This window comes from Bos indicus x Bos taurus, chromosome 12 (genome assembly GCF_003369695.1).
Source record: "Bos indicus x Bos taurus breed Angus x Brahman F1 hybrid chromosome 12, Bos_hybrid_MaternalHap_v2.0, whole genome shotgun sequence".
Lineage (NCBI taxonomy): Eukaryota > Metazoa > Chordata > Mammalia > Artiodactyla > Bovidae > Bos > Bos indicus x Bos taurus.
The window spans coordinates 43,947,061-43,972,334 of NC_040087.1; the positions used below are offsets into that span (position 1 = coordinate 43,947,061).

General features: G+C 35.4%; 1 protein-coding gene across 1 annotated transcript in view; it reads right to left on the reverse strand.

Moving 5' to 3' along the window:
* KLHL1 (kelch like family member 1) overlaps nucleotides 1-25,274 on the reverse strand; it is a 524,949-nt gene that overhangs the window by 297,835 nt on the left and 201,840 nt on the right. Inside the window, exons 2-3 of the mRNA XM_027557663.1 lie at nucleotides 19,714-19,896; nucleotides 484-620 (exon numbers count right to left, since the gene is read on the reverse strand). Coding sequence (XP_027413464.1) covers nucleotides 484-620; nucleotides 19,714-19,896 — 320 coding nt within the window. The remainder of the gene's footprint in view (nucleotides 1-483; nucleotides 621-19,713; nucleotides 19,897-25,274) is intronic.

Genomic DNA, 25,274 nt, shown 5'->3' on the forward strand with positions numbered 1-25,274 from the left:
TGTCTTCATTTTCCTTTTTAAGCTGTTTGTCAAGTTCACATTAAATTGTCTGTGAAGGTTTTAATACTGAAATAAACATGTTACAAGGATAAAATAATTATTTGAACCCATCATTTCCTAAAAGAAAGAAAATTATAGCTTTTCTTCCTAATGCTCTAAGTTTGGACATAAACAAACTCATATTTAATAATTAATAATCTCTTTTCTGCCTTCCAAACTCATTCCATTGACTATTATTATAAACCAGTTTTTAAAAAATCATTATAAATTATTTGTGGGAGAGAGTAGAACATTTATATATAATTAACATTGGTCATTTCGTTGACAAAGGAAAATGTGGTTTGACTTTTCTCTGTTAGTGTCTCAACTGAAAAAAGAAGACTGATACAAGCTAAGCAGTTTTTCTTTTTTAGCTTTAAAACATATATTAAAATTCTAAAATTCACAAGATATTAACATAAAATTATAATCCATTTACTGTACCTGTATATGCAAACTGGACAAGGTCCCAGAGAGCATTGGGGTCTATGCCTTCCATCTTGATCTCCTCTTGTTTGGCTTCACAAACATCACTTGTAAACATGGCAGCAAAATAGTCAGAGACTGAGCTCAGAACAAGCCTGAAAGAGTCACAGGATCTTATTTAGGCCATGAATGTGTCAAACAAGAATGCAATGAAGGACACTATCTGTCTATCCATCCATCCATCTGCCTATCATCCATCCATTATGTATATATACATATGTATGCATCTATCTATTTATTGCCTTATGAAGTGTACTTTAAAAAACTGATTTAGAAAATTCTGCTCCAACCTTTGGTCACAGAGTATTGTCTTACATTTTCTTCTATATTTTTTTCTTTCAAATTTAAGTCATTCATCCTTTTGGATAGGATTCCAATTTTATTTTTCTCTACATACTTGTCCATGTTCCATGAAACTACTAAAGAATTTCATTTGTCCCAGTGAATTAATGGTGCCAACTATATTTCAAATTCAAGTCCTGAATGTATTGTGATCTGTTGCTGACTTTTTTTCCCCTTATTTTCTTGTCCTTGTGCTAATACAATACATTTTAGAAAAAAGCTATGATTCTAAATAGTCTTTATAAGCAGTGAAACAAATCCTCCCTTTTTATTTTTACTTTCATTTAACTATTAGTGGAGTTGTATTCTTCATATGAAATTTAATCCAGCTCTTCAAATAAATTAAATGGAATTTTAATTAAAATTCATTGAATTTCTGATTTAAATGGGGATAGTTCATATATTTATTATTAAAGTCATCCAATACAAAAGTATAAAATATCTCTCCATGTATTCAGAATATCTTGTCTGCTTTTTATTCAAATTTTTTTTTCTAAAATTATCTTTTGTGTTCTTTTTTGATTCTTACATAATTTAGAGTTTTGTTAGTATTATGAATAATAACTTTAAAAAGTTATTTTTTTGGTGATTTTTGTTGATGTAGGATTCATTAGTTGAAACTTTCATGGATCTATCTCTTATCTGGCATATTTACTGAAGTATTTTTTATTATTTTTTAATTATTATTATTATTTTACTTTATAATATTGTATTTTAATAGTCTTTCTTATTTAACTGCTTTGTCTCCTAGGCAGATGATTAAGTCATCTGCTAAGAATCTTGTTTTGACCACTTCCTATCCATTCTCCATAACTCCTTTCACTATGCCTTTCTTTCAGGTTCATATAGGACCTCAATGTTGTGTTAAACTGTAGCCTTGTTGGGAGAGAAAATTTGGGTTACTTTCTATCTTAAACAAGTCACATCTAGACTCTTTCTGTAGAATGCTTGCTAAATTTTTGTTGTATGAGCTTTACCAAGTAAGGAAAACACATTTAATTTTTAGCTTTGCCAAAAAGATTTATAATATGTAGATGCTAAAATTCATAAAATGTCTTTTTTTCTGAATCAAAATTATCATTAGGATTTTTCTATTTAAAGTCATGAAAAATGAACCTGCTATTTTCTTTTCTTTTTTTCCCTATTTGACTCTTGAATAAAGATTATACTAGATTTATAAAATGAATTGGCAGCTTAAAATCTTCTAAATTATGTATAGCAACTTATGAAAGAAAGTAAATAACTTTTCTTTTAAAATGTTCCAGAGCTTACTTGAATAAAATCCTTGTTGGCCTATTTTGGGAAAAAGTGACATATTAGTCCAATTTCAATGATTAAATTAGCTACAACCTTTTTTTATATACTCTTTTTTTCTTCATTAAGGTTTACATTTCTCAAGAATTAGCCCATTTTATCCCCAGTTCCTTGGGGCTTCCCTGATAGCTCAGCTGATAAAGAATCTGCCTGTAATGCAAGAAACCCTAATTCAATTCCTGAGTCGAGAAGATCCCCTGGAGAAGGGATAGGATACCCACTCCAGTATTCTTGAGCTTCCCTGGTGGTTCAGATGGTACAGAATTGTCTTGCAATGTGGGAGACCTGGGTTTGATCCATGGGTTGGGACGATCCCCTGGACAAGGAAATGGCAACCAACTTTTGTATTTTTTCCTGGAGAATCCCATGGGCAGAGGAGCCTGGCAGGCTAGAGTCTATGGAGTCGCAGAGTTGGACACGACTGAGAGACCAAGCATACATCCAGTTTCTAAAATTTACTAAATTTTATTGTTAAAAAATTATATTCAGGTTTAATTCTACTGTTCTACTCAATTATATTTGCTTTCAATTTGCTCCATTTAGTCTTTTTGGTTTATGTATTTATTTATTTAGTGTCTTTTATTTTATCTCATTCATTTATATTTTAACTGGCTCTTTTTTCTTGCATGTATATGTGAATTTTTTTTAAGTGGTTGCTTTTAAATAGGGGTCAGAACTTTTTCTACAAATAGTCAGTTATAAAGTAGTTTAGGTATTAAGAATCATGCATACATTCTCTAGGGCTTCCCTGGTGACTCAGTGGTAAAGAATCCACCTGCCAATGCAGGAGACACAGAGTCAGTCTCTGGGTTGGGAAGATACCCTGGAGAAGGAAATGGCAACCCACTCCAGATTTTTGCCTGGAAAATTCCATGAACAGAGGAGCCCAGTGGGCTATAGTCCACAGGATCATACAAGAGTCAAACGGAATTTAGCATCTCAGTTGCCCACAACAACATATACTATCACATTTTCCTTTAAGAAAATTCAATCAATGGAAAATGTGAAAATGAATTTTAGCTCATGGTTCATGCAAAACCTACCTACATGTTGGATGTGGCCTCTGCATTTAAGTTTGCTGACTCTGTCTAGAGATTACACACTAATTTTTAAGTAGTAACAGTCTACTGTCAAGTAAAATTCACTGTTAGGTTGGTGCAAAAGTAATCGTGGTTTTGCATTGTTGAACTTTGCTGTTTGATACTGAAATACATGCTTAAATAACTGTGGTTATGTTAGACATCATTTTAATGTGTATCTCTCACTTTATTTTTCTTTTTTACTAATGACTTATTACTTGTTTTTTTTTATTTTATATTTATTTTAGACTATGGAAATTATGTCAGACAAAAAGCAAATTTCAGAGTTTTTTTTTTTAATTCAAATTCAAAATGGATCATAAAGCAGCAGAGACAACTTGCAACATCAATACTGCATTTAGCCCAGGAACTGCTATTGAACATACACTTCAGTGGTGGTTTAAGAAGTTTTGTGAAGGAGATGAGATCCTTGAAAATGAGAACTGTAGTGGCTGGTCATTGGAAGTTAACAGTGACCAATTGAGAGCCATCATCAAGGCTGATCCTCTTACAACTATATGAGAAGTTCCCAAAGAACTCAACATCGATAATTCTATGGTTACTTGGCATTTGAAGCAAATTGGAAAGGTGAAAAAGCTTGATTCAGTTCAGTTCAGTTGCTCAGTCTTGTCCGACTCTTTGCGACCCCATGAATCGCAGCACACCAGACCTCCCTGTTTATCATCAACTCCCGGAGTTTACCCAAACTCACATCCATCGAGTCAGTGATACCATCCAGCCATCTCATCCTCTGTCTCCTTCTCCTCCTGTCCTTAATCCCTCCCAGCATCAGAGTTTTTTCCAATGAGTCAACTCTTCACATGAGGTGGCCAAAGTACTGGAGTTTCAGCATCAGCATCAGTCCTTCCAATGAACACCCAGGACTGATCTCCTTTAGAATGGACTGGTTGGCTCTCCTTGCAGTCCAAGAGACTCTCAAGAGTCTTCTCCAACACCACAGTTCAAAAGCATCATTTCTTCAGCGCTTAGCTTTCTTCACAGTCCAACTCTCACATCCATACATGACCACTGGAAAAACCATAGCCTTGACTAGATGGACCGTTGTTGGCAAAGTGATGTCTCTGCTTTTGAATATACTATCTAGGTTGGTCATAACTTTCCTTCCAGGGAGTAAGCGCCTTTTAATTTAATGGCTGCAATCACCATCTGCAGTGATTTTTGAGCCCCCCAAAATAGTCTGACACTGTTTCCACTGTTTCCCCATCTATTTCCCATGACACTTTCACTTCAATTGCTGAGCTGGTTGTCATAATATAATTAACTTTTCAACTCACGTCACCCTCTGAAGGTAGGATCCCAAATTTAAAAAAAAAAAAAAAATCTTTGCTTCGAAGTGTTGTCTTCTCTTATTCTGTTCAATAACAATGAATAATTTCTTGATTGGATTGTGACACGAGTTGAAAAGTTAATTATATTATGACAACCAGCTCAGCAATTGGACTGAGTGAAAGTGTTTGCTGTTCACCTGAGTCCTACTCTTCGCAATCCCATAGACTAAAGCCTGTCAGGCTCCTCTGTCCATAGAATTCTCCAGGCAAGACCACTGGTATAGGGAGTCATTCCCTTCTCAGGGAGTCTTCCCTACCCAGGGATTGAAGTCAGTTCTCTGCACTACTGGCAGATTCTTTACCATTTGAGCCACTTGGGATTCCCTAGTTACACCAAAAAGAAGCTCCAAAGCACTTCCCAAAGTCAAATTTGCACCAAAAAAAAAAAAAAAAGTCATGGTCACTGTTTGCTGCTGGTCTGATCCACTACAGCTTTCTTAATCCTAGTGAAACTAATACATCTGAGAAGTATGCTCAGCAAATTGATGAGATGCACTGAAAACTGTAATGCTTACAGTTGGCATGGGTTAACAGAAAGGGCCCGATTCATCTCCTTAACAATGCCTGACCGCATGTCACACAACCAAGCTTTAAAGTTGAAGAAATTGAGCTATGAAGTTTTGCCTCATCAGCCATATTCATCTGACCCCTCTCACCAATCAACTACCATTTCTGCAAGCATCTGGACAACTTTTTGCAGGTAAAATTCTTCCACAACCAGCAGGGGGCAGAAAATACTTTCCAAGAGTTTGTGGAATCCTGAAACATGGATTTTTACCCTACAGGAATAAACAAATTTCTCTTATTGGCAAAAATGCGTTGATTGTAATGGTTCTTATTTTGATTAATAAAGATGTGTTTAAGCCTAGTTATATTGATTTAGCATTCCCCGCATTTCCTTTTGTACCAACCTAATGCTTCATTGCTGGCCAAGCACACCATGTCCGAGGGCACTAAGGCTGTCACCAAGTATACCAGCTCCAAGTAAATATAATATGCCTAGCCGCTGTTAACGGAGAAGGCAATGGCACCCCACTCCAGTACTCTTGCCTGGAAAATCCCATGGACGGAGGGCCTGGTGGGCTGTAGTCCACGGGGTCACTAAGAGTCAGACACGACTGAGCGACTTCACTTTCACAATGCTTCATAAACATTGCAAGAACCTCACAACAGCATAAACTCCTTACTTTCTTCTTGCTCAGTCAAGAATCATTTTAAAGAATATATGAAAGTGAGAGTGAAGCCACTTAGTTGTGTCCGACTCTTTGTGACCCCATGGACTGTACAATTCTTGGAATTCACCAGGCCAGAATACTGGGGTGGGTAGCCTCTCCCTTCTCCAGGGGATCTTTCCAATCCAGGGATCGGACCCAGGTCTCCCGCATTGCAGGTGGGTTCTTTATCAGCTGAGCCACGAGGGAAGCCCAAGAATACTGGAGTGGGTAGCCTGTCCCTTCTCCGGTTAATCTTCCCAACCCCAAAATCAAATTGGGGTCTCCTGCACTGTAGGTGGATTCTTTACTAACTGACCTATCAGGGAAGCCCAAAGAATATATGTGTGAAAGTAAAAATGACTCAATTTTGTTCTAAAGAAGTATAAAGATACTGAAGGGTATCAATACCCTTCAAGTGAAAGAAGCTTCTTTAGTATTTCTTGTAAAGAATGTCTGATGATAATAAATTCTGTCAGTTTTCATTTATATAAAAATATCTTGATTCAGCTGCATTGAGAATATAAAGTTATTTCACTTGATATAGAATTCTAGATTGAGAGAAAAACTTTTTTGAGCTAGAAAACTAATATTCTATTATGATCAAGTCTCTATTGTTTCTAATAGAAATGATTTTTCATTCTTATAATTGTTTCCCTGTTTTACTATGTCCTTTATCTCTAATTGTTTTAGTTTTTCTCAGTTTATTTTAGGAGTTAGATTTAGCCTATTATGGCTTAAGTTATATAGATGTGGTTACTTTTTTAATCTTCTTACCATTTTCTGAGCTTCCTGGAGAGGTGGATGGATCTTTTTCATCAAATTTAGAAAATTATCTGTTAATTGTACCTCATTTTTTCACCCAATTCGTCTTCTAACTCTTTTTTGGACTTTAAATCTATGTATGTTCCAATAATTGAGAGTACCTTACATGTTGTTGAGTGAGCTCAGTTTACACTCAATTTTTCTTTTGCTTTGTGTTTTATTGCAGACGACTTCTAGTGAATCAACATTTTTTTTTCCAAATCTCTGTTAATATCAACTTGCATTATGATATTCATCTTTTTCTCTAGATATTTTCAGAGAAGGCAAGGCGCCCCACTCCAGTACTCTTGCCTGGAAAATCCCATGGACAGAGGTTCCTGGTAGGTTGCAGTCCATGGGGTCGCTAAGAGTCAGACATGACTGAGTGACTTCACTTTCACTTTTCAGTCTCATGTATTGAAATGGCAACCCACTGCAGTGTTCTTGCCTGGAGAATCCCAGGGACGGGGGAGCCTGGTGGGCTGCCATCTATGGGGTCGCACAGAGTCGGACATGACTGAAGTGACTTAGCAGCAGCAGCAGCAGTAAAAACCGAGAAGGCAATGGCACCTCACTCCAAGTACTCTTGCTTGGAAAACCCATGAACGGGGGAGTCTGTTAGGCTGCAGTCCATGGGGTCGCGAAGAGTCAGACACGACTGAGCGACTTCACTTTCACTTTTCACTTTCATGCACTGGAGAAGGAAATGGCAACCCACGCCAGTGTTCTTGCCTGGAGAATCCCAGGGACGGGGGAAGACTGGTGGGCTGCCGTCTATGGGGTCGCACAGAGTCGGACATGACTGAAGCAACTCAGCAGCAGCAGCAGCAGTATAGATATTTTAAATTATCTTTCGTACTTGCTTTAATGGCCTTTTTCCAGGTTGAGTTGACTGATTCTGCTCTTGACTGCAGATTTACATTCTCCAAGCTTTCTCCCATGTGTCCTTAAGTCTCACTTGTAAATTGGACATTGTGGTCAATGCAAACCATTAAAAAAAGTAGAAGCTAAGAAGAGAATATGATTTTAGTTTTTAGTTATTTTTAATTTTTATTTTTTTGCTATAACTTTTTGATAGCTTTAAAAATATGCAGCTATTTCAATTTTCTGATGATTTATTGTTGTTTTAATGATTGTTAAGATTTTTGTATACTTTAAAATCCTAAGTAGGAATATATTTTAAGATGAATGAGTAACATATTTGACAATATGTTCTGATTCTAAATGAATAGAGAATTGTAAAAAAAAAAAATTTTTTTGAAAACTGAATTGTAGTTAAGATGTGTGTTTTAATCAGTTGTCTGAATTATTCCTGAAACTCTTTTCTGTTTAAAGTGGATTGAAATTAGTGGTATCAGTATAACTTTATGATTTATAGTGCTTATGATTCATAAGTTTATGACTTTTTTCAACTGGAAAAAACCTTCAGTATATACTTCATGAATTTAGGGATGTGATTCATGATTTTAACTATTAATATTAATAGCCTAATTGGTAACATGTTAGAAATATTTAAAGTTATAAGTTTGCTACATATTTAAATGGACAGTTAGTACCTAAACATGTCAACTCTTTATATTCCCATAGGTGACAAAATAATTAAGATACAGATAGCTTTAAATATTTGTTATACATTGATTAGATAAATCAGTGTTAATCAGTTTTATCAAAAGAACTAAATATAACTGAATACCAAAGTAAACTATCATAAACCACAGGTATATGTGTGTGTATATATATATATATATATTTTTTTTTTTTTTTCTGGAGCATAAGAAATATACTGACATAAAGTTAGCCGGTTAACCAGTTTAAGTATATAAGGGCTTTATTTGCAACCAGGCAACATCCATATAGAGGAAAATATTACAAAACCTACAGAATTTTATCTTAAATAATGATATGAAATCATCTCCATCAGCTATAAAATACAAAATACTGCTAACTCAGTAAGAGAAGTACAGAAAACTTTATACTGCATTTAGATTTAGTGACACATAAAATTTGAATTAGATGTTAAAAGAGGAACGCAATGCATAACAGAAAGTAATATCTTCATAGGTGAGTATATAGCTTCTATTAATGCAAGAGAAGCAGGAGCAAAAACTGCATAAATAAGTGAATGCCTGCAGTCACACTGGAAAAGTCTCTTATTGAGGTCACTACAAATTTATTTCCTTACAAAGCTATTAAACCTGTCTAAGTCCTACTCCAGGTTATTGTGGAGTTTGACACTGTGGACTTCCCACGCCTTCTCTAAATCCCATTTTAGCTAAGGCAGTGCAGACTTCCTTAGTCTTGTTTTCCTCAAATTATTTGACTTTTCTTACTCTTACTTCTTGACCCTTTCACTGCCTCCAGGTTTTTTTCTTGGGTCTCTAAATTTTGGCCTTAACACTCACTGTTTCAGAACCATGTTTGAGCATGGTCTTAATTATAACATTTATTGTGGTTTTAATCTAGCATCTTATCTAGAATGCCTGTAGAAACTGCTCACTAGATATCCCAGTAGCATTCTTGTATGCCCTCTACTAAACTCAGAGTATTCCCTGGGAGGGCTCTTTTATTTTTACTTCCCTAATTCTACTTGGTGTATTACCAATATATTGAATTTTCACAATATTACGAAGTCATCACTTATGTCCTCTGGCTTTGTTGCCTGTAAAATATGACACAAGACCCATCTTTCCTCTTGAATTGGACTGTATGGTTCTTGTGCCCAGACCCCTTTTATGAGGTACACCTATGTTTCCAGCACCAGTGATATTGACACCTAACTGCTTCCAGTTGTCTTTTCTGTGTAGACCAATTGCACTTGGTCTAACAGAGGTTGCCTCACTCCATGTGCTCAGGCTACTCTTACCTCATCTCCAGAATTCTACAGCCTTCCCAACTCTCAGCCTGTGAGTGGGTCCAACAATGATGACTAATAGAACCAAGGTGTGAAGGCTGTCCCTTTTCCTCAGGGTATGACTAGGAGTTAAAGATGAAATGACGGACCTGCTAAGACCACATCCTGGATTTGCTCCTTCTGCCTATCTTGCTCTTCTTCTGAAAATGCTTTATAAATAAACTGTGCACACCTGAATTCCAGTCTCTACTCTGCATCCAAATATCCTGACTAATGACACTGTTCAAAGCGTTTGTCAATTCATCCATTTTTCAGTGTTTACATAGTCCTCATTTCATGCCTGAATTAAGTATAACAGCTTCCTGGGGCAGTAGTTAGTTTTTGCTCTGCCCATCTTTTGTACATTTTCTAAACCTGTGCCATTTTTCAGACTGTCTTTGTAAATTATGCTAAACAGACTACTGTAGTCATTAAAGCATTACTTCTATAGCCAGACAGCCTGGGTTTGAATATATTTCCACCACCTATGAAATGCATAATTTGGTTGAATTCTTAATTTCTCCATTTTCTATTCTATGAGAGAAAAATTGGAAAAATAATTTTCTTCCTTTTCAGGACAAAGTGGGTTAGTATATGAGGTGCACTTCAAATAGGGTTTGGCAGATAACCAATAGAGTGAGTGTTAACTAGTATTATTGAAAGTGAAAGTGTTAGTTTCTCAGTAATGTCTGACTCTTTTCAACTCCATGTAGCCCACCAGGCTCCTCTGTCTATGGGATTTTCCAGGCAAGAATACTGGAGTGGATGCCATTTCCTTTGCCAGGGTATCTTCCCTACCTAGGGATCAAATCTGAGACTCCCACATTGAAGGTAGGTTTTAACCATCAGAGGCCCCAGGGAAGCTATTATTATTATTATTGACTTGATTAGCTCAGCTGGTAAACAATCCACCTGCAATGCAGGAGACCCCAGTTCGATTCCTGGGTGGGGAAGATCCTCTGATGAAGAGATAGGCTACCCATACCAGTATTCTTGGACTTCCCTGGGGTTCAGTTGGTAAAGAATCCACCTGCAATGTGGGAGTCTGGGTTTGGTCCCTGGGTGGGGAAGATCCTCTGGAGGAGGGTATGCCAACCCACTCCAGTCTTTTTGCCTGGAAAATCCCCAGGGACAGAGAAGCCTGGTGGGCTATAGCCCATGGGGTCTCAAAAAATCAGACACAATTGAGTGACTAAGCACAGCATTGATTTGACTATGTAACTCCCCTATTCAAGAACCTATGTGAACTTTAATTGTACACATAAATCCAATGCAAACCTCTCTACCAGATATCAAGTTTTATCATAATAACATTTGCCTTAATTTTATAGCTTACTTTCTATATTGCTCCATGTTAGCTAAGCTGATACATTGTAATTTTCAAAACTGCAAATTATTTACTTCTCTATTTTCCATACTATTCTATCTAAAATAGCATATTTTTTCTCTTTCATTAGGCTGATCTCAATTTCTCCTAAAAAAACTTTTATAATACTCTCATATAGTACTCATTTCTTTTATTGTCTCTTGTATTTGGAATCAAAGCCATATATTTCAGTTGTAGTTATTTACAAACACAAGTACATTGTCCTATGGGTTACTCTTTCCTCTTCAAGACAGTTGGAAGCTTCACAAGGAAAATGGCATGTTTTATAATTCTTTTGCATCACCAGCAGGGCACAGATCAATGCTATAATATGTTTGATAAACATCTGTTTTAATTAATACAAGGAAAGATGCTTCACTGGTTGCTGTATATTCACAGTAAGAATAAAGAAGATATTTAAATGATATCTAAACAATGGGGGAAAAAACAAGTTTTCAGCTTCTCTTACCTCCCCTAGCTTTTTTGTTGAGATATTGTTGATATGTCCTGTGCTGTGCTTAGTCTCTCAGTCGTGTTGGACTCTTTGTGACCACATGGACTGCAGCCCACCAGGCTTCTCTGTCCATAAGAATTCTCCAGGCAAAAATACTTGACTGGGTTGCCATGCCCTCCTCCAGGAAATCTTCCTTACCCAGGGATCGAATCCAGGTCTCTCCCATTGGGGGCAGATTCTTTAACATCTGAATCACCAGGCAAGCTCAAGAACACTGGAGTGGGTAGCCTATCCCTTCTGCAGAGAATCTTCCCAACCTAGGAGTCAAACAAGATTCTCCTGCATTGTAGGTGATTTCTTTACCGGCTGAGCTACCTATGAAGCCCACTGTTGTTATATAATGTGAATGTGATACATATATATACTGTGAAAGGATTACCATAATACTTTTATAACTGTCATATTCTATTGATGAATTGACACTTCTATAACTATATAGTGACCATCTTTGTCTCTTGTTACGATTTTTGGCTTAAAGTCTATTCTGTCTGAAATAACCATAGCTACTGTGATCTTTTTACATTTGTTTGCTTGGAAAAACTTTTTCTATTCATTTACTTTTAGACTATGTGTGTTCTTAAAGCTGAGTCTCTTGTAGACAGAATATAATTGGGTCTTAGTTTTTAAGTCATTCAGGCACTCTATGCCTTTGTATTAAAGAGTTTAATCCAACTATATTTAGAATAATTACTGATAACACCTGAAAAAGATGTCCTGTTCATTATAGGGGATGGGAATTCAAAAGTAAGATGTCAAGTAACACCCGGAGTAACAGGCAAAATTGGCCTTGGAGTACAGAATGAAGCAGAGCAAAGACTAATAGAGTTTTGCCAAGAAAATGCACTGGTCATAGCAAACAGCCTCTTCCAACAACACAAAAGAAGACTCTACACATGGACATCACCAGATGGTCAACACTGAAACCAGATTGATTAAATTCTTTGCAGCCAAAGATAGAGACGCTCTATAGAGTCAGCAAAAACAAGACCGGGAGCTGACAGTGGCTCAGATCATGAACGCCTTATTGCCAAAATCAGACTTAAATTGAAGAAAGTAGGGGAAACCACTAGACCATTCAGGTATGACCTAATCAAATCTCACAGTGGAAGTGAGAAATAGATTTAAGGGCCTAGATCTGATAGATACAGTGCCTGATGAACTATGGAATGAGGTTCGTGACATTGTACAGGAGATAGGGATCAAGATCATCACCATGGAAAAGAAATGCAAAAAAAGCAGAATGGCTCTCTGGGGAGGCCTTACAAATAGCTGTGAAAAGAAGAGAAGCTAAAAGCAAAAGAGAAAAGGAAAGATAAAAGCATCTGAATGCAGAGTTCCAAAGAATAGCAAGGAGAGATAAGAAAGCCTTCCTCAGCAATCAATGCAAAGAAATAGAAGAAAACAACAGAATGGGAAAGACTAGAGATCTCCTCAAGAAAATTAGAGATACCAAGGGAACATTTCATGCAAAGATGGGCTCAATAAAGGACAGAAATTGTATGGACCTAACAGAAGCAGAAGATATTAAGAAGAGGTGGCAATAATACAGAGAAGAACTGTACAAAAAAAGATCTTCACAACCAAGATAATCACAATGGTGTGATCACTCACCTAGAGCCAGATATCCTGGAATGTGAAATCAAGAGGGCCTTAGAAAGCATCACTATAAAATAAAATTAAAAAAAAAAAAAAAAAGAAAGAAAGCATCACTATGAACAAAGCTAGTGAAGGTGATGGAATTCCAGTAGAGCTATTTCAAATCCTGAAAGATGATGCTGTAAAAGTGCTGCACTCAATATGCCAGCAAATTTGGAAAACTCAGCGGTGGCCACAGGAGTGGAAAAGATCAGTTTTCATTCCAATTCCAAAGAAAGGCAATGCCAAAAAATGCCCAAACTAGCGCACAATGCACTCATCTCACATGCTAGTAAAGTAATGCTCAAAATACTCCAAGCCAGGCTTCAGTAATACATGAACTTCCAGATGTTCAAGCTGGTTTTATAAAAGGCAGAGGAACCAGAGATCAAATTGCCAACATCCTCTGGATCATGGAAAAAGCAAGAGTGTTCCAGAAAAACATCTATTTCTGCTTTATTGACTATGCCAATGTTTTGACAGTGTGGATCACAATAAACTGTGGAAAATTCTGAAAGAGATGGGAATACCAGACCACCTGATCTGCCTATTGAGAAACCTATATGCAGTTTGGGAAGCAACAGTTAGAACTGGGCATGGAACAACAGACTGGTTCCAAATAGGAAAAGGAGTTTGTCAAGGTTGTATATTGTCACCCTGCTTATTTAACTTATATGCAGAGTACATCATGAGAAACACTGGGCTGGAAGAAGCACAAGCTGGAATCAAGATTGCTGGGAGAAATATCAATAACTTCAGATATGCAGATGACACCACCCTTATGGCAGAAAGTGAAGAGGAACTAAAAAGCCTATTGATGAAAGTGAGAGGAGAGTGAAAAAGTTGGCTGAAAGCTCAACATTTGGAATACTAAGATCATGGCATCTGGTCCCATCACTTCATGGGAAATAGATGGGTGAACAGTGGAAACAGTGTCAGACTTTATTTTTGGGGGCTTGAAAATCACTGCATATGGTGATTTCAGGCATTAAATTAAATTTAATTAAAAAAAAAAGATGCTTACTTCTGGGAAGGAAAGTTATGACCAACCTAGATTGCATATTGAAAAGCAGAGACATTACTTTGCCAACAGTCCATCTAGTCAAGGCTGTGGTTTTTCCAGTGGTCATGTATGGATATGAGAGTTGGACTGTAAAGAAAGCTGAGTGTCGAAGAATTGATGCTTTTGAACTGTGGTGTTGGAGAAGACTCTTGAGAGTCCCTTGGACTGCAAGGAGATCCAACCAGTCCATTCTAAAGGAGTGTTCACTGGGTGTTCACTGGAAGGACTGAGGCTGAAGCTGAAACTCCAGTACATCAGCCACCTCATGCAAAGAGTTGACTCACTGGAAAAGACCCTGATGCTGGGAGGGATTGGGGGCAGGAGGAGAAGGGGACGACAGAGGATGAGATGGATGGACGGCATCACTGACTCTATGAACATGAATTTGGGTCAACTCCAGGAGTTGGTGATGGACAGTGAGGCCTGGAGTGCTGTGATTCATGGGGTCGCAAAGAGTCAGACGTGACTGAGAAACTGAACTGAACTGAACTGAAGGATTTATGATGTCATTGTGTTGTTTTCTGACTGTTTTGCTGATTCCTTGTTTCTTCCTTCCTTTTTTGCTATCTTTACTTGGGGACTGATGATTTTCTAGTGTTACATTTTGATTCCTTTCTTTTTTATTTTGTGTATCTGTTGTAAGTTTGCTTTATGATTTTCATGAAATTTGCATAAAATATTCTATAAAACTAAGTCTATTTTATGCTGATAATTTCATTTTCATAAGAATACTCTGACCTTTTACTCCCACTTTTTTGTTTTGGTGTCACAATTCACCTGTTGTTACGCTGTGTATTTATTAACTAATTATTGTAGCTATAGTTATTTTGAGCACTTTTGTCTTCTAATGTATATATATATACATATATAATAACAAAGTGATTAATACACCAGCATATTGCAGTATTGGATTATTCTTGTGGCTGGCGTGGCAGTAGAGTAAGCCTTGAACTTGGAACCACCAGATTCTGCTTGTAAGATGAGAACTTTCGGACCAGTCTGAAGGTTTGTTCTGCCAGAGCAAGTTTCTGTTGCAGAGACAGCAGACAGCCTGGATCCAAGAGCAAGTGAAAGTGAGAGTCGCTCAGTAGTATCCAACTCTTCACATCCCCATGAACTATACAGTCCATGGAATTCTCCAGGCCAGAAAACTGGAGTGCATGGCCTTTCCCTTTTCCAGGGGATCTTCCCAACCCAGGGATCAAACTCAGGTCTCCCTGAATTGCAGGAGAATTCCTTACCAGCTGAGCTGCAAGGGAAGCCTGGATCCATGGGAACCAACTTAAATTTTGGATCCACAGGGGCAAGCCTGTCACTGGAACCTGGTGGCACAAGTGGATGGCCTGACATTGGGAAGGATAAAAGCCTGGATCTCTGATAGTTGGCCTGGTTGGGTCAACCAGAAGCCTGGGTTCAAGGAACCCAGTTTGGGTTGAGGGGGCCTCATAGGCATCCTGTGTCCACAGGAGCACTTCCAGAGCCTAGTGCAATGGGAGTTGTCTAGAGTTACCAAAGCCAGCAGGCACTGGGATCTTTCTTTGTTTTCTTCTGAAGTTTGTACAGGACTATTGTAATTTATTCTGCTCCCATCAAAGAATATCTATAAACTAACTTTCCATCAGTAGAGATAACCATTACTCTTTGCCTACTCTTGAGTATTAATATCTAAGTTACTTATGAAATTAAACATGTTTCTAAATATAGCAATTCCCCCTTTTAGCCTCAACTATTTCCATAATACTAGTGCTCAGTAAAGAACATTAGATTAATAAATATATTCTAGAAATAAATAAATACACTGTCAAAGTGCTAGTCACTAAGTTGTGTCCTACTCTTTGCAACCCCGTGGACTGTAGTTGTCAGGCTCCTCTGTCCATGGACTTCTCCAGGCAAAAATACTGGAGTGGGTTGCTACTCCCTTCTCCAGGGTATCTTCCCAACCCAGGGATCGAACCTGGGTCTTCCACATTTTGTCAGATTCTTTACCGTCTGAGCCACCAGGGAAGTCCCTGCAGGAAAATGAAAATAGAATATGTTGCTTCCTGAGATACCCAATATTTTGGTCTATAGAGCAAGATCCTTTCTTCTCTATCATATATCATTTTATTTTTCACTTAAGAATTTATTTGATCTTGAAATGTTCATTGGAGAAGGAAATGGCAACCCACTCCAGTGTTCTTGCCTGGAGAATCCCAGGGTTGGGGGAGCCTGGTGGGCTTCAGTCTATGGGGTCGCACAGAGTCAGACAACGACTGAAGTGACTTAGCAGCAGCAGCAGAAATGTTCATACTAAGATGTTCAAAGCATATACATGTTTATATATTAAAAATAATTCCAGTGCCTCCTTTATCGTGCCTAGGAGCCTTACTTCCCAAGAACAAAGATTGTTGACTGTGTTTTAGATTCTTCCACACTTTTTCTATGCACAAAAAATTAAAAGCGCCATTATTTCCAACTCACAGGAAGTTAGCTGTTTAAGATTTTTTCATTTACTTATGTCCAAGGCACTTATTCTTAATGATGGCTAAAGGGAGAAAAAAACTTTCAAAAGCTTAACCATATTTCATTATATACTTGTATATCATGAGAGAGTAAGCCATGAAAACTTCTTAATTCTTTTACTTTTGAAAATTTGACTGTCTAAATTATTAATATTGATCTTGCCAGTCTAATTTTCAGCATCTGACATCCCTAATTATAGGCAGCCTACCTAAGAAAAATTCCTATATTTAAAATTCAGAGTTTTACCTTCAAATGTATTGTTTTGGTAGTTGCTAACCAATTAAGCAAGACCATTTACAAGAAGTCTGTATTTTAGAATTTCTTTGAGAAATTAAACCACAGATAAAATCAAGATTTTAATTATTTTTAATTCTGAAAATATATTAATGGTTATCTTAAGTACTGTTAGCCTTTCAGAGCTAATCTACTTAAAAATATGCCTAACAATAATCTAAATACACCTATAAAGACATGGCATTTCATTAATAAATAGTTGCAACTTACATCAGGTTAAATATATATATACAATATAGCCATCACATAAGCTAAAGATTTTATGGGAAGTCAGTAATGGTCATAATCTGTTAACTTAAATGGGAATTGATTTGAAAGTTTCAAATGACAAGACAATTAATATGAAAGAAAACACATATCTTTGTGAATGACTATGACATTTAACTTGCAATCTTTTCAGGCAGAATAGGAGATCTTAATGCAAATTGTTTTTTTTTTCTATTATTTGAACTTACCTTATTAGTCCCATATTATTCACTGCTAATGATTGAGACATTATACATATTTTGTCCAAAGACAATATTCAATTGTGCTAATCAAAATATAACAGTATAACTTAAAAATCCATTCATTTATTACTACTACTAAGATTATTATTTTTTTAAAGCAAAGATCTAATTTTGCATTGATTATAGTCATTTTGTTTTACAAAAGTATAAACATGGAGGTGTAATATACTTGCAATTATTAAAAACAGTGCTTGCCTTTTTCAAGCTTCCTGTAAACATTTTCCCACATATTTGTTAATATATGTTTAACTTAGATATCTACTTACTGAAAGCATAGTACTAAAGTTTTAAACCACAGAGTGAGAAAATATAAATCCTAATTTAAATAAATTTAGTGAATAGGGTAAATTTTTCTTATATTAAGAAAAATATAGATAACTGACAATAATATATCAAATTTCATATCTGCTAAATACATAAAATATGTAAATGTTTAGAATATTGTTCATATAAATAATACATTGCTAAGATATATTTTCCAGTAATCTAAACCAATAAACAAACTTATGTTTTAGTCATATTTGTTATAAAATAAAGGCATAATTTACCAAATTATTTAGAAAATAATATTAACAGTCTATATAAGAAGAATAATATGGAAAAAAATAGAATATAATTAATATGGGGAATTGCCCAATATACTGGTTAAAATTGCTTCAAATGAGAAATACTAAATTAGTACCAATAAAAGTCTATAAAATAAGATTATTAAATTTATATAAAGCTCTGTTTTAAAAAATTAATGAAAATTTAATCTGTTTACATACTTTTGAGGTGATTCCCTCTGTCTTCTTGAACAAATACATATATATACATATTAAACTAGTGGGTAATTAAAATAAACTTAGCTACATTATGAAATTAAAATTACTTGTTAACAGAATTTTTATCTAGTTGCTATTTAGATGATAGGTTAGAATAATCTACATATTTGTCACACATACTGCAACACTGTCTCAATAATAATGATAATACAATTGTTCTATTGGTAATGATAATGCAATTTCATAGAAGTGCTTGCAAAATAAGTGTGAATATTGTATTACTGGAGAAGGAAATGGCAACCCACTCCAGTGTTCTTGCCTGGAGAAATCCATGGACAGAGGAGCCTGGCAAGCTTCAGTCCTTGGGGTCACAAAGAATTGGACATGATTTAGTGACTATCACTATTGTATTATTAGAATTGTTGTCATAGTTAATTGATGAATTGAACCCCATAAGATCTAGATTAATTATTTAATGTCAAATGTTCTTTCCTATGCATTTTTAGTGTATTGGTTTAAATGCAATGTCCATGATTTAACATTCTTATGATAATAGAAATACAGCCTTATATTTTGGAATTCTTTTAATAGTTTGCACTTAGGTACATATATATTATCTAAATAATGCAATATAAGTTTAAAAATATGGGAAAGAGAGGCACATTGTAAATATTTATTTTACATAGTTTATTGTTTTCTATTTATTCATCGGTATTAATGGTATTAAATGGCATATGTCAAGGTAGCCTAAGGCGATTTGTCCATATATTCAACTATTTAAATAATCAGTATCAAAAATTAATATTAAAATTCTTTTCTCATAAAAATTTCAAAAAATAAATAGAAAAATTGAGGAAAAATTCAACATCAAATTTAATGAATTTTCAGAAATAAACTAATAGCATATAAATAGGACACAAATAATCAGATATCTAGTTCATGTAACTTAGAATTATTATTTATAAATAAATACTAAGGAATATTTAAAAATGCATTAACCTTTGAATATATTGGGCCTTAGAAATAGTATCAGTATGTCACAAATTAAGGAAATTTTAATACATTTAAAATAAAGGTATCACTATGAATTTCCTGTGATATCACAGTTAATTTCCTAGTTGAAATAGACAGTGTATACCAAAAATAACATGACTTTCTTTCAATTTTGACAGAAAAGCATATCTCATATTTCAGAGCTTAGGTACATACTCCTAAGTCAAATATAAATATAAATATAAAGCACATTTCAGAGCTTAGGTACATACTCCTAAGTCAAAATTGATTCCCAATTAGTATGACTCAGTAATGAGTCAATAAAATGGGGTATTTTTCAACCTTATTAGAAGCTTTATTTCTGAACTATTTATATTTGCTTTACTTCTTAAAAAGATGACTTAACATGGCATTATAACTCTCACCAAGAAAATTATCCAAACGTCCTTAAAAACATGGATGCTTACTTCTCTACTTGTAGAGTATTTTGAAATCTATATACTAGACCATCATTATAAACATATGACTTCATATTTCAGATAAAGACAGATTACTATACCTATGTGCAGGTATTTTTCGGTTCCCAACAATCAGGATAACATCACAGAGTTGCTGTTGCTTCAAATAACTTTCCATTTTTCTGAATGTTTGCTCAGCATGGTGCACAGCCTGATAGAATTCTTCAGAGCTACCAGAGTCCATATCACTTTGAGGTGTCAGCAAATGGCTAGTTTCTGACAGTCTGCAAACCACACACAAAAAGCACAAAAAGATGGGGTTTATAAAGTGCCACCAATTGTTCAGAACTACATACAAAGTTTAGTTTTAAATTTAAGCTTCTCTCCTAATGTCCATTATTATTAATACGTCAGAAAATCCATTTGGGGTTAAATGATTTGTTTTAAGAAGCAATAAGTGAATTGTAAATTTTTCTCACTTTAAAGAAATTTAAAAGATAGGTTATCTGTATTTATTAGGAGCTAATAAACTTGACAACAGTGAGAAATGGTAAATTACAAACATAACCTCCCTAAAATGAATTACTAGTTAAATGTTAATCAATTTGACATTGAGTTTGACCATTTAATTATATGTTTCTAAATTACTATTCTTGTGAGGTTTTAGTAAATGTTTTATATAAGTAGGTGATTTTTACTGCAAGAAATTATATAATGTCATTTGGAAAGACTGACAAAAATTTGACAGTAGATTGTTGACTCATATTCTGTACCAAATTCATTAAACAAAAACACAAATATATAATTATGTAAAAAACTCTGTTCAGTTCCTCAGTCATGTCTGATTCTTTGCGACCCCATGGACCCCAAGCACGCCAGGCCTTCCTGTCCATCACCAACTCCCGGAGTTTACCCAAACACATGTCCATTGAGTCCGTAATGCCACCCAACCACCTCATCCTCTGTCATCCCCTTCTCCTTTGGCCTCAATCTTTCCCAGCATCAGGGTCTTTTCCAATGAGTCAACTCTTTGCATCAAGTAGCCAAAGTATTGGAGTTTCAACTTCAACATCAGTCCTATAAATGAACACCCAGGACTGATCTCCTTTAGGATGGACTGGTTGGATCTCCTTGCAGTCCAAGGGACTCTCAAGAGTCTTCTCCAACAGCATCAGTTCTTCAGGCTCAGCTTTCTTTATAGTTCAAATCTCACATCCGTACATGACTACTGGAAAAACCATAGCCTTGACTAGATAGACCTTTGTTAGCAAAGTAATGTCTCTGCTTTTTAATATGCTGTATAGGTTGTTCATAACTTTCCTTCCAAGGAGTAAGTGTCTTTTAATTTCATGACTGTAGGCACCATCTGCAGTGATTTTGAGCCCCCCAAAATAAAGTCAGCCACTGTTTCCACTGTATCCCCATCCATTTTCCATGAAGTGATGGGACCGGATGCCATGATCTTCGTTTTCTGAATGTTGAGCTTTAAGCCAACTTTTTCACTCTCCACTTTCACTTTCTTCAAGTGGCTCTTTAGTTTTTCTTCACTTTCTGCCATAAGGGTGGTGTCTTTTTCATATCTGAGGTTATTGATAATTCTACCAGTAATCTTGATTCCAGCTTGTGCTTCATTAAGTTTTAGGATTTCATAAAATCCATGATACTTATTTTTGGCTCTTATATCTAATAATATTATAGGCTATTTCACAATAAAGACATTAAGATACATATTTTATATATAGAACACTCTCAATATACATGCATGATAAGACCAGCAGACTCAAGTATGTGCTCTGATAATAAATTCTTAAAAAATTAAAAAATGAAACTGTATTAGATGCATAACATTAATAAGGAAATAAATGACATATTTCAAGATAGAAAGTTACATGGAGTATTATACTTCCCATTACAATGCAATAACTTGTTGCTAACTAAACCCCTCACCAGGAACACCAGAAAAAAGTTACATAAAATATCAAAATAACTACTGGAATATACTTATATTCCAGGCAGCTGGAATAAGGCAGCTAGGATCTGAAAGAATAAGATCCTAGAATAAAGGTAAACTCATGAAAGTCAGCTCAAAATTGCACACAATATTTTCTTTCCTCATTAAGGTTTCTACCAACTATAAACAACATCAAGTAGGAGTCTGAGAACCTAAAAAGCTAATAACTTGGGAACTATGCAGAACTTCTGCTGGTACTACGTGGCTTGGTGGAAGAATGGATATTTTCCTCAAAAGTAGTCAGAACTGGAGGGCCATGTGGGACCATAGGGCAGGAAAGTTCAAGTATGGCCACTATTGTGTGCCAGTTTTCCCTTAGTGGTTATTTGCTGATTCCTAAATGTGCTCATCAAGGCTATGGTTTTTCCAGTGGTCATGTATGGATGTGAGAGTTAGACTATAATGAAAGCTGAGCACTGAAGAATTGATGCTTTTGAACTGTGGTGCTGGAGAAGACTCTTGAGAGTCCCTTGGACTGCAAGGAGATCCAACCAGTCCTCTCTAAAGGAGATCAGTCCTGGGTGTTCACTGGAAGGACTGATGCTAAAGCTGAAACTCCAGTACTTTGGCCATCTCATGCAGAGTTGACTCATTGGAAAAGACTCTGATGCTGGGAGGGATTGGGGGCAGGAGGAGAAGGGGACGACAGAAGATGAAATGGCTGGATGGCATCACCGACTCGATGGACATGAGTTTGAGTAAACTCCGGGAGTTGGTGATGGACAGGGAGGCCTGGTGTGCTGCGATTCATGGGGTCGCAAAGAGTCGGACACGACTGAGTGACTGAACTGAACTGAACTGAACTGAAATGTGCTAGGTGAGTAAAAAATAGTTATAGTATGTTTAGAAGTTAAACAGAGCTTGAAAGATAATAATTTGAATTTAAGGGCATACAAAAACAGGGAACTCTGGCAAATTAATGGACTTTCAACTGAACTTCTGAAGAACTATATCCTAGTAGAAGTCAGAGAAACTGGAAATAGACAAGATAATACAAAGGCTGAAACTTAGATTTGAATCAATGAAATCTCCAATTGAATTAAGTTGATTTTCTAATGTAAATGCCAACAAACAGTCAAAATAAATTCTCACTAGAAAGAGATAACCTTATTTAGATTCTTTTATTTCTTGTGTATGTGCATACAGCACTTGACATTAAAGAAAAGTAGCAAACTTATAAAGAAGTTACAGGGATAAAAACAAACATTAGAAGCAGACCACCAGGTACTACAGATATCTTTAGATTGATGGATCACAGCTAGGTGTTTAGTAGATGCGAAAATAATTATCATTAATATTAATATTCTTTAATATAGCAGTGATTTGAAAAGGTAAGTAGAAAATATTTAAACTAAAATAAAAAGACTGTCACTAGAGAACGGAAAAAGAGATCATGTCTTCCAGGTATTTTAATGAGGCAAATATAACACTTATACAAAACCTGGGAAGGATGATACAGGGAAGGAAAATTAATGGCCATTGTCTCTCTTAAAGATATTTACATAAATTGTAAGAAAATATTAACAACCAAATATAGAAAAGTATGTGAAAGAGAAATGAATAAAAAAAAATAAAAGTATGAAATATATGGTTGGTAATGAATCAAAAGTAAGTTGCACTTAAAGGAAAACTTTTAATGATATAAACCACTTCATTCACTCATACAGCAAATATCAGATTTTTTTGAATCATTTTGACCTTGAAATTAACAACAAAATCTACTAGTACTACTTCTTTTTTTTTTTTTTTTGTTTTTTTGTTTTTTTTTTTGTTTTTTTTTTTTTATTCTTCCAATTTTATTTTATTTTTAAACTTTACATAATTGTATTAGTTTTGCCAAATATCAAAATGAATCCGCCACAGGTATACATGTGTTCCCCATCCCGAACCCTCCTCCCTCTACTACTTCTATTCAACATTTTCCTATAGGGCCTTTCCAGTATAATGTAAGAAAATTAAAAAAAAAAAAAAGCCATTTGAGTTAGATAAGAAAAAACATATTTGATATTATTTCCAGAAGATGTTTTTGTATACATCAAACACCCAAAAGAATATACAGACAAGTTTATGAATCTAAATCCATTAAAATTATGTGTATTCTATGTTATCTATAATATTTTCCTTTGTAACATGGTTATTTTCATCAGAATTTTCATGTTTTCCTTTAAATATTTATTGTTCATTTTTTTTTCAAAAGTGCTTTACTTAGCTTTTTTTGCATCAATTCATTTTATTATTTTTTTTAATTATATTTAATAGCAGTAATAAATATTTAAAATAGTTAATAGAAAAATTGCTATAGTATTTGTCTTCTTTTCACAAGTTTGCAAATTACAACCCCAGAATATGGTATTTTCCAGCATATATTTTAGAAATTCAGGCTTAGGCATATGTGACAAGAATAACAGAATTATTTCAGACATTAACACACTGAACAGAAAAGTCACAAAATTGCCTGAATGATGCATCTTTAAATCAAGAATGAGCATATTATTGACTCTCATTTAACTAAGGAGAATAGAGTCAGAACTGTAAGTTGCCAATTAGATTAAGAATGCCCCTTTAAGACACTGATATTTCTGGTCTGGTATCAGGCTGATAATGACATGAATAAAGTGTAAAAGTCAAGACATTAGAGACAGCCTTGCAAAATGGCTCCAGATAGGTTTCCAGGAAGTTTTGGATAAATTCAGATCCTTATGTTAACTTTCTACAAGTTAAATAATGTACTTAGGGAAGAAAGTTTTACACCTTATTAAGAATTTCATAGCTTGGGAAATGTTATTGGGAAATGATCTAGTATATTTTATTTTCAAGTCACTCAAGTTGTGATGGATGAAATAGTAGAGGAGATAGGGGAAAATATAATTTATTTTACTTTCAGTTTTAGAGCATGGTGAGACCATAGACATAAAATGAAACAGGGCATACATAGAATTTGACAAGATCTAGGCAAAGTAAAAAAGCTAATTACTGTCAAGGTAGTCTTTTTTTACATAACCTAGGTACATTAGCAAATGATTATTACAGGAACTTGAGCCTTTTCTGAAGAATTTGAAAATACTTTGAGAATAAGTCTTAAAAGAACAGAGTTAGAAACTAGCCTCAAAAATTATTTTTTTAGAGTTCATCACTGCAGATGGTGATCACAGCCATGAAATTAAAAGACGCTTACTCCTTGGAAGGAAAGTTATGACCAACCTAGACAGCATATTAAAAAGCAGAGGCATTACTTTGCCAACAAAGGTCTGTCTAGACAAGGCTATGGTTTTTCCAGTGGTCATGTATGGATGTGAGTTGGACTGTGAAGAAAGCTGAGCGCCAAAGAATTGATGCTTTTGAACTGTGGTGTTGGAGAAGACTCTTGAGAGTCCCTTGGACTGCAAGGAGATCCAACCAGTCCATTCTGAAGGAGATCAGCCCTGGGTGTTCACTGGAAGGACTGATGCTAAAGCTGAAACTCCAATGCTTTGGCCACCTCATGAGAAGAGTTGACTCACTGGAAAAGACTCTGATGCTAGGAGGGATTGAGGGCAGGAGGAGAAGAGGATGACAGAGGATGGCTGGATGGCATCACCGACTCGATGGACATGAATTTAAGTAAATTCTGGGAGTTGGTGATGGACAGGGAGGCCTGGCATGCTGCAATTC